The following is a 14,627-nucleotide window of genomic DNA, read 5'->3' as shown; positions in this document are numbered from 1 at the left end:
ACACGAATAAACAACTTCTACGCCGACACTAGTATTACCAGGCCGATAACCGTCGCTGTTGTGGAAAGAAAGCGGCAAAGCACGCGGCTGGAGTGAAACGATGCTCATTACCGAACACGGAAAACGGCGTCGCCCGAGGAGATGAAGCCCCGAAACGCGCTTTTGTGTTTTGTGCGGTGATTCACTTCGTGAAATACATGTGTTGCGCGAGTCCGCTTGCCAAATATTGCTGGAATTGGTGGTTTGCTTCTCTCTTTCGTAATGAGAGGGGTTAGGGGTACTCGTGAGAAGAATAGGCAAATCAGTGTTGTTAGCTATAGTACTGCTCCCTGTATGATGTGGTGCAGCGGGTGGAGGGAAAGCGGGTCATACAGCGAATGCTCGCGTAGACACTCGTGAGCGTGTGTCCTACTACTGCGCGCTTTGGGAGTGGACCGCATTTCACAATTATGCTGCAGTTGCACAGAGATATCTTTTACAGCCACAGGCTCCCGGCCACAGACCAGTGAGACAAACCATTGTCACCATTCAAAAGCCCCACCTGCAGAACAACACAGCTTTGCATGTGTGGCCGACTAACGAAAATTTGCGATTGATCCGTTGTAAAGGGGAGCATCGCAGAGAGACAGTTGACGGTTATATAAGGAGCTGAAGACGATGATGAAATGAAGTCATGTTGTACCTTCGTACGTTGCACACCGACACATGTCCGTGTGTAACAGGCAATGTACAAATATGAGTGTAACCAGTTCTTCAGTGTTCAGCCTGCGCTGCTATTTTGAACGCAAGCCTGCTGAAACCAGCAAGCAGCTTCTGGAAGGCATTTATCATTAGCTTCATCTTGTTAATATGGCAGTCTAACGCTGAACTTTGGAGGCCTTGCCGAATGTAAGGGTCCGCGAAGCTAAGGCCTGTTCCAGTTTTTGAGTCCAGCCTGATGCTTCTTACATGTACCAAGCTTAGCTACCGGAAGACGATATTCTGCTATTTATTGCAGATTTGCGGGTGCAACGAAAATTACGTCATCACCTTACATGGTGGAATTTTGACCTTTGGGGGCCGTACGGATACCGTTTCTCACCCTTTTACCTCTCTCGCGGGAGGTCAATGGTGTTATAGACTTTCGCTACGCTTTATCTCACCTCGGCAGTAAAGTTTTGGCGTTATCTGGATGTTCCTGCTATAGCTCACACAAGACCTGCTATAAGACCTGCTATATGCTAACACAAAGGGAGCCCGCCATGTCACTGCTACCAAACAGTGGTGTCATCTGCGGCAGCTAAGGCAAAAATAAAATAAAATAGAAAAGCACGACGAAACGTGTCGAGCGGTGACAGATTGCGTTACCGTTCAGTCGCAAGCAAATATGTTTGCTGGCACGCACTTTGGATTGCCTTGAACTTGCGTTGTTTGGGGCAGCATACGCCAGCATGTATGCTCTCCTACCTCGTGCATCAGCGCTCGGACAAGTCAAATCTGGTTTATGAATATTTAAACAAATCCTTAACGCGTGAGCTTCTCGTGGTTAAAATTTATGCATCAGTGGCGTGTGTCACAACCCTGCATGTCTCTGTTGGGAGCAGTGGCTGCATCGACGGCAAAGAATTCAACGGAGCGCTCTAGGTTGCACCACCAGAGAAAGCGCATGACTGACGATCCAGAGGGGTCCTTCAAACAAGCAAGGAACGCCAGAGACCAAGCTCGTGTCTATGCAGATGGGCGACCACGCGCTAATACAAATCTCAATGCCATATACTGAAAACATGTGCGTGTGACTACTTTCACTGTTCATATATGGCACTCAAAGGCCACAATCTCTGCGGTAACGTACTTTGGTTCGAGATTCAAATAGTCATTTTTACTCGTTCTTGCGTAGTCTGCACTGGGCGCTAGGCAGGTGCATCTGATTGCAATGCACATTCTTGATGTGCAGCTCCTTGATCAAAGGGCTCCCTGAGGACGCGGACGCCTCCTTTCACAGCGCTAGTGTGTGCGTATAATTGTTCCTGTTGCATTTTCTTCTACACGGCGAACTCCTCCTTTTTTGATTCGCTCATTCCTTCGACACTTCTTTTACTGAAATGTGCAAGGAGTTTTGTCGTAATTACCTATACCTGCACCAAGACGGCGCACCATGCATCTAATTTGTGCGGGCCGCGCTAACGTTGCATCGCTCGAAGCACGGAACGGCACACGGGGGTGCCTTGTGTAGTACGACTTATATCATAGGTGGTGGGGTGTCCCCCTCAGAGATAGGCTTTCAGTTGATGAACCGGAATGACCACAAAACTCGAAAATCTTGACTGCAGCTGCAAGAACCTCTCCATGATGAAAGAATTGACGCCGGTAATGACGCCAGCACTTGTGTGATGTGCATGCGGGATGATGAAACATTAGCTGTGAGCGCGGCCTGTGTGGATGTGACATCTATGAGAACGTTATCGGCCTCTCCTGTCTTACTGGTTTCCTTCGCCTATGACGCTCCGAGTCCAGAGTGCCAAAATCACCTTTTACCCGTCGTGGTTGTTTAGTGGCTTTGGTGTTGCGCTGTTGAGCACGAGGTCGCGGGATCAAATCCCCGCCGCGGCGGCCGCATTTCGGTGGGGGCAAAATGCAAAAACACCTGTGTACTAGATTTAGATACACGTTAAAAAAACCCAGGTGGTCAGAATTAATTCGGAGTCCCCCACTACGTCGTCCCTTTTAAGCACATCGTGGTTTTGGCATGTAAATCCCCGTGACCGCTTAAATCACTCGCTCCATGGCAGGGTCTCACGCACTCGTTTTCATTTAGCACTAGGAATGCGTTTTTTTTTTTCTTTAATGCGCAAGCATTCTTTGGCGAGTATCCCAGCAATATCTGTCCGTTCCGTGAGGCTCGATATATGCATAATTGGTGTAGCTAACAGATGTAATCGTTGCAATAATATAATGGCAGAGAGTGGTAGTGTTATGAAAAAATATATAAAAAGTGGAAATAAACAAACAGGTTACGTGGCCGTCGCCGCGTCAAGGTCGTAACAAAAAAGGAAAGTAACGTAGTCAGCACACGTAATCGCTATACTAGTGTAATAGATTGTTCGTAGCGCTAGAAAAACAATCTGGTGACGTCGCCGCGACAAGGTCGTAACAAAAAAGGTAAAAAAAAAAAAAAAGAAAACAAACCTGCGGTGTGGCAAGAAAGAATGTATGTATATAAAGAAAGTGGTTGGGCTCAGTTGATACGATATATCTGCAAAATAAATACATAATTGGTCAAGTTAACGCATGCAATTGTTATAATAGTGCAATAGTAGATCATTGGTAGCCATGAGTAGATATGCATAAGCTAGCTAAATAAGGAAGCGTAAGCGAAGCAGCGGCTGACTTTAAAGAATGCTTACTTAGACAATTCTCAGAATTATCTGTAGCATCTTTCTTTTTTCACTTTTGTCTCCCAAACTCGCAGTTCCCTTGCTTGAACTGAGGTAACAGATTTGTACACAGATGTACGACTTACATATATTCGAGATCGATCAGGTTACCTTACTGGGAACGCCGACTTTCGTGACACAGAGAGAGAACGACTGCGACATCTGCCATGGCCGCGGCAGTGTTTAATGCAGCTTAGTAAAAGCTAGCCACACATTTGACGGTTTAGAAGTCAATTAACAGTGTGCGCCTAGACGCCAATAACTCTATCATATTGTTTTTGGCTCCTCTTTAGAGCCATAGTACATGACCTTCTTTCCTGTTTTCGTGGTCGCGCGCGCGCCCCAAAGGACGCACACGTCACGGGTTATTCCCGCGCGCGTGGAAATAAACGATGTCGTGTGTGTGTGTGTTTAATGTACGCCCAGTTAACTATTCAACGCTAGCATGAATTACAAACAGAGTAAAACATGACTATACGGCGAAGTCCTGACCGGCGAGATGTATAACAAACTACACGAAAATACTGAAAAGGAAAAGAAAGACCTTGTGACTGCTCCCGAAGGGTGCTGAGGGCGACGTGTATGTTTTAGGGGCAACAACCCTGAACTGCTTGGTTCGTTGACGTCTGGGGTTCGGCAATTTCTGACTGGGAACAAAACGTCCTTTCTGTAACTGAAGAGAAAACGTGTCGTCTGTGCCGCATAGATAAAGACACGATTGCGCTGTTTTTACGCGCAGACGCTTTCGCTTTCACAAAGAAATAGTGCGTTCTGTTTTCTTGTTGCGAGTTCCATCGCCTTCTCGCTCTTCATCCCCGTGCTCCAAGGTAGTCAGCTACACGTCCCCGACATCGCTACATATTCAACTAGGTCAACCGGAGACGCATTTACTTAAGGAGCACTATCTCTGTATCAATAATCGGTTTCACTGTGGCTGCAGCAAACGTCCCTAACCTGTTCGCAACTCGCGGTTGCCCAGCTTGTCGTCCTGGTTAAGCTCACGCCCGCCAGCACCTCTTGCTCGGATCTAGTGAAGTTATGCAATCGTCAGTTGTAACACCCGCTTGCTATATACACTGTCACGGGCTCGCGTTTCTCTGCGCTCAACTCTCTCACTCTGATCGCGAAGATTTGACTCAAGGTAACAGAAAACGCTGCAGCCGTAACCGGTGCAGTTTGGAGAGGTCAAAGTAGACGCACATGCTTCGTGGAGTGCAAGTGAATGTTATATAAGCCGGCACTCCGACTAGTTATCGTCTGTGAGGGAAAACTGCCTTGCCATCGGAGCCAGAGGGGACGCAACGCGAACAAGTGGAGCAAACGTTCGGACGAATCGTTCGTCACTGCGCGCAACTTGGAGAGCAAGGGCTGTTGCGCTGACGTCGGTACCTCATTAATTCGGTTATGCAAAAGGTTGCGGTCCGTGTAAAAAAGAATCCGTTATAACGACGCACGTGGGATACGTACATTGGTACCCATCGAACCTCCTGCTGAGCTGCCCTTGCCATGTTAATTTCAGAGTTTCGCAAAAGATTATAAAAAACAAGAATGGGGCCTCCATTCCGCTCTGTGAAGGTCAGCGAAGCTGGTGTGGACGTGAGACAAGTACCACAACTGACGTCAGACGACGTTACACAAGCACCACCACCGCAAGAGGCGTACGTCAGGCGCGCGCGCACGTTCGTGCGCGGAAGTGCAGCACTCATCTTCATTCTGCCAGGCCGTCCGCCAAGAGCAAGTGCTTTATTGAATTAAATTAATGTTTAAAAGTAAACTGCGTCAGAAAATGCGTAAAGTATAACTTGCAGACAAGCTGCAGACATGATAGCCTCGGACTGCTATTTGAATATACGAGAAAATTTAAATCTGTTACGCGGAAATTGAACGACAAAGATCTTTTCCAGCTGCCTTTTGAGGCCTGTCTGAGTGGCCGCTAGGTGGCGTTACCGTTAGCACAGCATACATCCTCATTCTAGTACGCCCCCTGCCTAGCGCAAGTGCGTTATCATTCATTCATTCACAAAACTTTATTAGTGTCCTGAAGCCCGGTCTTTTCAGACAGGAAACAATTTGATGTGTGCTTCACTTGTGGTAAGTGCGTTATCGAAGTAATTTAATTTCTCAAGGTAAAATGCGTAAGAAAACTCGCAAAGTACACACATGATAGCATCGGATTGTAATGCGAACATATGATGAAACATAATTCTGTTACGCGGAAATAAACACAAACCCCTTTCTTTAGCTGCCGTGTTTTGGGTGAGCACACCACGAAAAATCCCGACCAACTAGAGGCTAACAGCGTAGTTGTGAGAGAAAGAAATGTTCATAAACCCTTATGAACCCGACCACGAAGGAGGACTGCTTTGGTCCTTCGCTCCTCTATATTTTGCGCCTGCACTTGTTCTTGTTGCTTTTATTTCTTTGGCCGCCTGGGTTTGGTGATTTTCAGATTGCCGGCTTCGAGAGCCTTTTTCCCAAGTTTTGCATCATTGCAATTCATAAATAGTACCCCACGCTTGAGCCGCTTTGCATTGAGCACTCGTCCGCCTGTACGCAGTCGCAACCACAACGCGAGTACACGCAACGTTTGCGCTGTGATGTGGTGTTGACATAGACAAGTTCGAGATTCGCGTGACATTGGTTGCCCCCCCACCCCCACTTCTTGCCCTTTAACCCTCCCAAGACTCCCATAGAAATAGCCAGACCCCACCCCCAAATTTTCCCGGATGAAGCCCATGGACGGCCATCTCGCGTGATTAGTATTTGGCAACTAGCAGATATACTTTCCTCTATCGGCCGGTGTTGCCGTATAAGGCGCCACATGAGCTCGCATGCATATTAAGCACAACATGCCTCTGGAAAAAACAACGACCAGGATAACACAACTCGCTTACACGTGGCATGTCGCCGGAATTGTCTCCCGCATCAGTTCGTCTATTTGCTCATAGCAAATGCAACAGTGCTCTCGTTTCAGATCAATGAACTTACCATTCTTAGACCGGTTGAAGTTCCGTAGGTGTCACTAGAAGTTGCTTAGGGGTCTAATAGTGAAGTAATCTCCAGTTACTGCTATTTATTACCGTCTCTGCCAAAGTGTCACGGAAGCACGCGCGGGGCGTGCTGCATGGCGGGGGCGATTACGGTAAGCAGTGATGCTTTGCTAGAACATCCTAATGTGTTACGTTCTGCCAGTGCCCTTAGAGCGAGCAACAAAACAACAAACAGGTTGTCACGTTAGCGTTGCCACAGTGTCGAGCGCCTCCACGCGTGCTCGATCACCTTGCGGATCGAAGGCAGCCGATTCTATATACTCTTACGATAACAACAACAGCTATAGTTTGAGTTGTCATATGCGCACAAGTCGGCTATATTCCTCGCTTCCTTCCTCGCACAAAATCCCGAACTTATTTTCCTCCACCTGTGCGCTGCGCGTGGAGGTCGCGTCTTTATTTCTCGACGAGAGGGCCTGGCTATAGCGCTCGTATACTACGCGCCTGTACTGCCAAAGGCGCCTTCTGAAAGCTGATTTGGAAACCCCGAGCATCAACTGTTTACTAGAATCACGCGTGTCACTCGCGTAATATTGATGATTGCTTACACCAGCCGCTGGTTCCTCTTGGCACGGGAAAAGGAGCCGGCGACAGCGTCACTCCCGTCGTGCGGGCAGATGTAGCGTCATTCTGTGGAAACGTTCGGCTTGCAATTGCCATTTGCACAGAATCGCCGTTGTCGACCATCGCAGCGCCGCTGAGCACAATGAAATAGGCCTTGGGACGCGTCTTCCTCAAAGAAAGCGCTGTCTGTATTGTCGTTTAGCGACTGTGCTTGGCCGCTTCGCTTTTGTTTTCGTTGATGTTAACCTCGTGTGCGTATACGCAGGGACATTCCAAAGGCAGTGCGATCGTTTAGTGTGCAACGCGTATACGTGTTCTTGGATATTTGCGCATGGACTAAGTGCACGCGTGCTTCGCAGTCAGCTTCCGGCGTGGACGGCCTCTCCCTTCGGCAAAAATAACTAAATTAGAATGCAACTTACTGCAGATGGGAGCAGCTTCAGTACAGTGTCAGTTAATTACAAACATGAGCACACGTTACTGCAATCGCACTGATAATAGTATGTCATACACGTGACAGCCGGTGCTCGTAGGCTACTTGATAAGCAAGATGTTCGAATAGACACTGCTGTATAGAAGCTTATTTCAGCGCATAGCGTTCTGGTATTCTTTCTCTCTATATATCCAGCCTCTTACGCCGACGCAATGTTCCAAGTTGTCTACCCGCTTGGACTACGAGATATGTGTTCGTGGTCGTGATGCCGCCGAGGTCATTTTATCGTCGTCATTCCAGCTTTGTCATCTGACTCTCGTCCTTTCGTCTTCTTCATGCCTTTTGGGCCGACTGAGTGGACAAAGCTGTCTAATAGCTTTGGCCACTATGTATGTGGTCGTGGTTGGGATGCCGTCGCGGTCGTTGCATCGTCGTCATTCCAGCTTCGTCATGCTGTCGTCGACGTGCCATCATCGGATGAAGCTGCAACCACATGCACGCGATATTCTGGTGACAGCGACAACATACGTGTCAGGCACATCCTGTCGCGTCGCGGCGTTGAGCAACCACATGCACCTGACATCGAGGGAAAATGTAGCGACAAGTTTACATTGCTGTCCGAATAAATACGATCGTGTGCCCGTAAAGAAATCGCAAACGTACCACGAGATCAAGGTTTTAACAAAGGTGTATTAGTACTATATAGCTTTAAAAATTTGAAGGACGCTTAAGCTTCGGCTTTAAGAGTGGAACGCGATAGCATTCAAAGATCCCTGACTGCTTCTCACGCTTCCCGGCAACTGCAGCTTATGTAACCGTAATGTTTACCGGGACACGCTGGCGGCGAACGCTATATATGCACGAAGGCGAGCTTTCTGGTAGAAACGCGGCCTCTTGCGTGGGCCGCGATGCGGTGGAGGCGAGTACCATCTGTAGGTGTTGCAAGGTACCAAACGCGCCGCTTTAGTACCTTTGAGATCTGCGCGCGCCGGCACACGCAAATCTCAGTGACCATGGCCGCTCTATGAATGGTAGAAACGCCGGAACAGGGGTTTTATGAGCAAAACGAGAACAAGGTAAAAGCGGGATTATGTTTTCTCGTATATTCAAATTACAGTCCGACGTTATCATGTTTGTAGGTTGTGTGTAGGTCGCATTTTACGATTTTTCAAACGTATTGTAACTTGTGAAATTCAATTAGTTCAGTAACTTCCTTGCGCCACTTGGAGGGCCTGCGTGGATGAGTATGCATAATCCGAAACTATTTTTGCCGAAACGATGGTCGACGCGGGACGCCTACGCCGGATTTTCTTCGACACGGGCGGCTTAAAGCTGTCGCGTTAATATGCTATCGTCAGTGAAAATCAGTTCCATGCCGCCAACGTGAAATGCTGTGGCGCCGTCTGGCGCGGAAAACTCTAAACAATTTCGCGGCTCTCGGTGGTGTCAGGCCTGACAGCGTCAAAACAAAACAAAAAAGCTGATCTCAACAATAACGACAAAATAACGCCGATACTTTGTCCTCAGCTTGAGAGAAGACAAAGCGATGGCTGATTTAAGTATCTAAGCTTGTTGTAAGAGCAAATTTATATTGAAGCGAGCGGAGTGGTTGCTGCCATGTTGTCGCGCAATAACGCTGTTCGCGTATGAACCTCAGGGCGACAAGCGAAATTTTCTTGCTGGCCAAAAGCCTCCGCGACGGCAAAATCTGTCGCTCGTCGCCGTCGCTCAAAAATCGCGTGCATATGGTTGGGCCCAGTTGTGCTGTCGCTGCCATACCATCCTCGTGATGTCACCATTCCACTGTCTTCATTCAAACGTCGTCATTCTGTCGTCATCACACATTTCACGCCAACCCAGTGAACCAAGTTGTCATAGCTTGGGCCACTAGGTAATGTGCTGGCGGTATGCGCTGCCTTGGTGGTCGTTGCATCGTCGCCATTCCAGCTTCTTCACGCCATCGTCGTCATGCAGTCATCATACGTTCTTTGTCATATCGTGATGCAGTTGTCACGCCTTCATCGTCATACGTTCATTGTAATTCCGTTGTCCTCGTGCCAACGTCGTCATACCACCTGCGTCGTTCTATCGACGTTATTCATTCTTCGTCATTCTATCGTCGCCACTGTGTCGTCATCATACAACCATCGTCATGCCGGACATTCGCAAGCGAATGCCATAGCAATGAGAGCCGATAACGAAAAACAGCGTATTCGCATTTAACCGAAGCAACGAAAGTCTCGAAATGACCACTACAGATCCTAAATAAACGGGTCTTGAGCAATACGGTGTGTCCCTAATTTCATGAGTACTAGTAATCGGATCACTGTCGACAGTCTTCGTGCTATGAGTTCTTCCGGAATTTATGTTAAATCCAGACAACCAAGCCATAGGCCGTCTAACGGCGACGTATGATTATTGAATGACTGGAAAGTATTGGGGAAAAGTTAGCTGCTTCATGCGTTTGCTGATGAACTGCAGGGTTCGTCTGCAGCATCCGCGGCTGTCCTGCGCAAAATAATTCTGAACGGACCCTGCTTGCGTCAATGTTTACTTCCCCCCCCCCCACCCCTTCTCTCATGCGAGACTCCAATATTTGAACAGCAACGAATGTTTCTCAATGCCGACTAGTGATTGCTTGAATTTAATACCACTCGAATAGCATGGACAGTTCGAATTGTATTCGGAACATCAAATATTCGCGCACCCTGAATGATAGGTAACGTCTTCGCACATTCTGGTGACATGTGTGTTGGCATTTATTTGTGCGGTCGCTTCCAACGCGCCGCTGACGGCTGCGCGAAGATCGTGCAATGAAGCCACTGTGGGCATGCTGGCTGTGAATACTGCGTTCGACACTGTGTGGATCTCGGTGCTTAACTGACGGCGCATCTCGTTTCATGTGTACGCAGGTGGTGTTGGAGAAGCTGTTGCGGTCATGCCCCGACATCGGTAACGTCTACGTCCTGGTGCGTGAGAAGAAGGGCCTGAAGGGCAAGGACCGCCTCAACCAGATCCTCAATGAGAAGGTGAGTCATGATTCGTACGCCTGAGAGTTCGAAACCTCATCTCTTTTCATGCACCCGCCGTGGTTGCTCAGTGGCTATGGTGCTGGGCTGCTGAGCACGAGGTCGCGGGATCGAATCCCGGCCACGGCGGCCGCATTTCGATGGGGGCGAAATGCGAAAACACCCGTGTGCTTAGACTTAGGTGCACGTTAAAGAACCCCAGGTGGTCAAAATTTCCGGAGTCCTCCACTACGGCGTGCCTCATAATCAGAAAGTGGTTTTGGCACGTAAAACCCCAAATATTATTATTATTATCTTTTCATGCGAAGCATTCTTTACCTCATTCTTGACACATTGCGGTAGATAGGTAAGTTCCTGTCTCGCCTCGCCATAATAAAAAAGAAGATAGTGTGTGACCGATGGTGCAATCGGACCTCTGTCGTTGAGCACAGCAGCTCGGTGCTCTAACCACTGGGCTACGATCGCTTTTTTCTTCTTTCTTTATCTTCGTTATTCGCACGCATACTTAACTCGCTTCAAATGCAGCCAGCCCTTTGAAACACTCGCCACGTGTGCCACGTGCCACTTTCTCGTCTTTGCTCGTGTGACAGCTCGCGCTTTGAGGCGCCGTGTCAGACTGAACTATCCCCGGGACCGGCCCTTTTATTACCAGCACTTTCATCGTAGAAGCTTACGCTACATAACAACTGCGACGTTTAACCATCTTTATGATCGCCCACGTTAATCAAGTTTTAAAATTTATTCGCTGGAGTACAAGCGTCATCGTCGTTTTAACATATACACCACGTGACATAATCTCAGGTACGTACGATTGTATAACACGTAGCTGCTGATGACATGACAATGCGTGTTTCTCACGCTTAAGCGCATTTACTACCCATGTAGAACCCCACAATCATGATGTCATAAGCTGGCGCCGTACAGCCAGCTTATATATCGTACACATGTGCCGCACGCATGCACGCTCGTCGACCCGCGCACAAAACTACTAAATTTACTCAAGAACACGTTGATTCGCTTGGTAATGGTTTACAGAAACCCAAACAATGCTGCATAGCCAGTAACCTGCACAATGATTTGGATAACATCGATTTCCACAGTGCGTGGGATCGGCACAACTTTTTTTTTTGTGCATTGCGTTTATTCTATTGGACACCCTTTGCCGCATCTCCACCGGACAGTTACTCTGGTTAAGCACTCTGCCTTTCATCATTGACTTTCCCTCTTTCCTATTAAGCTGTAAATAGTTGCCACAATTAAACCTCTCTGAGTCACTACATTCCCTTTCGCAGTTGTCCTGTTATTGGTATAGTTTACGGCGAATCACACGAGGATCCGATTTGAACAGAAATCATCCGCTCACTTCTAAAAAGTGCCACCGTGATAATCGATGTAAGATGAATTCCTCGCCACCATAGCACAGTCATATTCAGTGTGCTATATTAACTGAATGGTATACCTGTGGTGTTCTTGAAAAATGTTTGGTTGGTGTATATTATAGAAAGATGCTTACTTACACTTTACGACGTTGATTTGACGTCATTATTCTACACCGGTAAGAGTGAGTCTTGCCGTGGCTTCGTGCTCTACGCGCTGATACTGTGCAGATATATCGGTACGGTGACCTGTGGAGCCCGCCAAGAATGTCTTCATGTTTACAATTACAGTAAAACTCCTAGCCATGCACGGGTCGATCGGCCGAGCGCTTGGTTGTTTACGACTAATTAAGCGAATGCAACATTACTACAAGCAGTCCGATTATTCCTCCAAACGTTCAACCGGGTTTTCCTGTTGTTTTCAAAAGACCTTGGCGGCCGTAATCTTTTGAGCATAGTGGGAAAACAATTCCACCGCTGTACACACGGCAGACGTTTACAAAGGAACTGCTTAGCTGATACTTTATTGTGTGTGCGCAAGAGCCAAGTCACGCACGCATGTAATATTTCCTGGCGTTAAGCAAGTCTGCCAGTCGTTGGGCGGATGGCGTGCTTCGGAGCCGAGAACAGTTCTCGTTTCCTTAACGTATACAGCGGCGCCTGTTGGCACGCATGGAGGTAAAGCGAGGCCCTTATAGCTGCGTGCTTCGCGACGATATTGTCACGCTTGAATGCGCGCCAGGGAGTAGAACTTTTGCCTTAAGATAATACGGGTGGTGGCGCGCCGGTTTCTTGATTTCAAACACTACGATGGTTTGTCACTCTCTCCGGACCTTCTTTGCATGCCGGAGGCTCTCCAGATAACATACACACCCTATGTGGGAGAGAGAGAAAGAGTGTGAGAGAGAGAGAAAGGACGTGCCCGGTCGGCTACCCTACACTTGGGGAGAGGGAAAGGGGAAGAATACATACGAAGGAGAGAGAAGAAAATAATGAGAGTTAGTCACTCACAGAGTCGGTCGCAGAGGAATGTCCACTTTCACTAGTGCTCGTACAGTCCAGTAGCCTTCAAGAAGTGCGGAAGGGCGCATTTGTGGCATTTCAAATGCAAGAATGCATAAGCCATGGTCCCAGGATCTTTTCCTGCGAGAGCACTTTATTGTCTATATAAACTATAGGCTGAGTTTAGCTTGTAGAGCACGTCGTTGAATAAACTAGGAATAAATAAGAACTTGTAAGTGCGACGCCCAACCACACGCGACACAGTAAAGTTGTTTCGCGACGGGAGAGTCCAGGTGGCAGGCAAAGTCGCAAGTTAGGGTCGAGAGGGTACAAGCGTGAGTCGGTGAAACCCGGTGAATTTCATCGTAGAGGTGTGATGTGACGGGCAAGTTATTGAACTTGCCGCGCAGCATCCGTTCTTGGGAGGGGCATCCGCTGATGTTTTTGACGAGCCGAGCGGGCAGCTTCATCTGCGCTGTCGTTGCCGCTAATTATGCAATGGCTCGGCAACCGTTAAAATACAATGTCGTGTCCTTTCTCGAGCGTGTTGTGATGAGCGTGCCTTATATCGCACGCTAGTCGCTCGTGTAACACGTGACGTATAGGGCAAACTGCGGAGTTTGTAGGGCTGCTTTCGCTCTGTAGGCTCGTGCTATAGGTAGCTAAAAATTTAATCGCGGAGTTTCACGTCCTGAAACCACGACGTGATTATGACGCATGTCGTAGAGGGGGACGTCGCCTTAATTTTGACCACCTTGGTTTCTTCAACGCGCACCCAATGCACGATACACTCGCGTTTTTGCATTTCGCCACCGTCGAAATGCAGCAGCCGCGGCCAGCATTCGATTCCGCGCCCTCTGGTTTAGCAGCGCAACGCCAGAGCCACTACAACTCACGATCCTATGCGTATCCGAATAGCGCTCTCCGCGGCGGCTTTCTCCGAGTAACAGGGGCCTTTCTCGAAGGCCATGCTCTTGTGTAGTGCAAGCGCCAGAAGCGAAAGTGGGAGCCGTAAACACGTCGTGGATGAAATCTTTTGCCCACCACGGTGCTTAATTTTGTGCCCCAACTTGCTCCAACGGCGCCCGACATTCTGTAAAGGTTAGCCGAGTTCCCCTCTCGAACCCCCTCCATCCCGGCGCCCGTCTAAATGTTTATTTATAGAAAGTTTCTTCTTTCCTTTTTATTTCTCTGTCTGCATTCTAAAGCGTATTTGTGAGCACCAAAAGCCACCACAGGTGTTCGCCAACATGAAACCAGTCCGTGAGTGACCGCAAAAGTACCGAGCCTCGTTCCAGCCCTCAGGAGGGACGCTAACTTCGATTTTAGTTTTGCGCTTGGTGCCAGTGCATCTTCCTTGGTGCCAGTGCCGACGGCTACAGATAATCAGCTTTTGACCCTTCGGACAACGCTGCTTGAAATGCCAGGCGCCACGGCTGTCTGAGGTGTTGCTGACTGTCTCGTGACAGCAGTGTGAGGTACTGAAGTTCAAGGGAGATTATGGCCTCTTTTATGCCGACGCTCCTACACATTTTTTTTTTTGTTAGACCGGCGGTATTATCCCAATCGACTCCCGTTTTTTCTTTTGTTTCTTTTTCTAAACAGTGTGCACGAGGAGACAGTTTCGTACCCTGCCGTGCTCACTCTCGCTCACGAATAAAAGCAAGCACCAAGTTGCGCTTACTAATCCAGAAAAAAAAAACACAAAGAAACTGTGAACCTCCCGTGTTTCTGCCTCACCTGACGTTCCTTCCCCGTTG

General features: G+C 48.3%; 1 protein-coding gene across 1 annotated transcript in view; it reads left to right on the top strand.

Annotated features, from left to right (window-relative positions):
* The window catches only part of LOC135896945 (putative fatty acyl-CoA reductase CG5065), a 37,808-nt gene that overhangs the window by 8,063 nt on the left and 15,118 nt on the right, over positions 1-14,627 (top strand). Inside the window, exon 2 of the mRNA XM_065425489.2 lies at positions 10,373-10,489. Within this exon, the coding sequence (XP_065281561.2) occupies positions 10,373-10,489 (117 nt within the window). The remainder of the gene's footprint in view (positions 1-10,372; positions 10,490-14,627) is intronic.

This window comes from Dermacentor albipictus, chromosome 3, assembly GCF_038994185.2.
Source record: "Dermacentor albipictus isolate Rhodes 1998 colony chromosome 3, USDA_Dalb.pri_finalv2, whole genome shotgun sequence".
Lineage (NCBI taxonomy): Eukaryota > Metazoa > Arthropoda > Arachnida > Ixodida > Ixodidae > Dermacentor > Dermacentor albipictus.
Note: the sequence above shows the minus strand (reverse complement) of the source record. Positions and strands in the feature narration are given on the sequence as shown.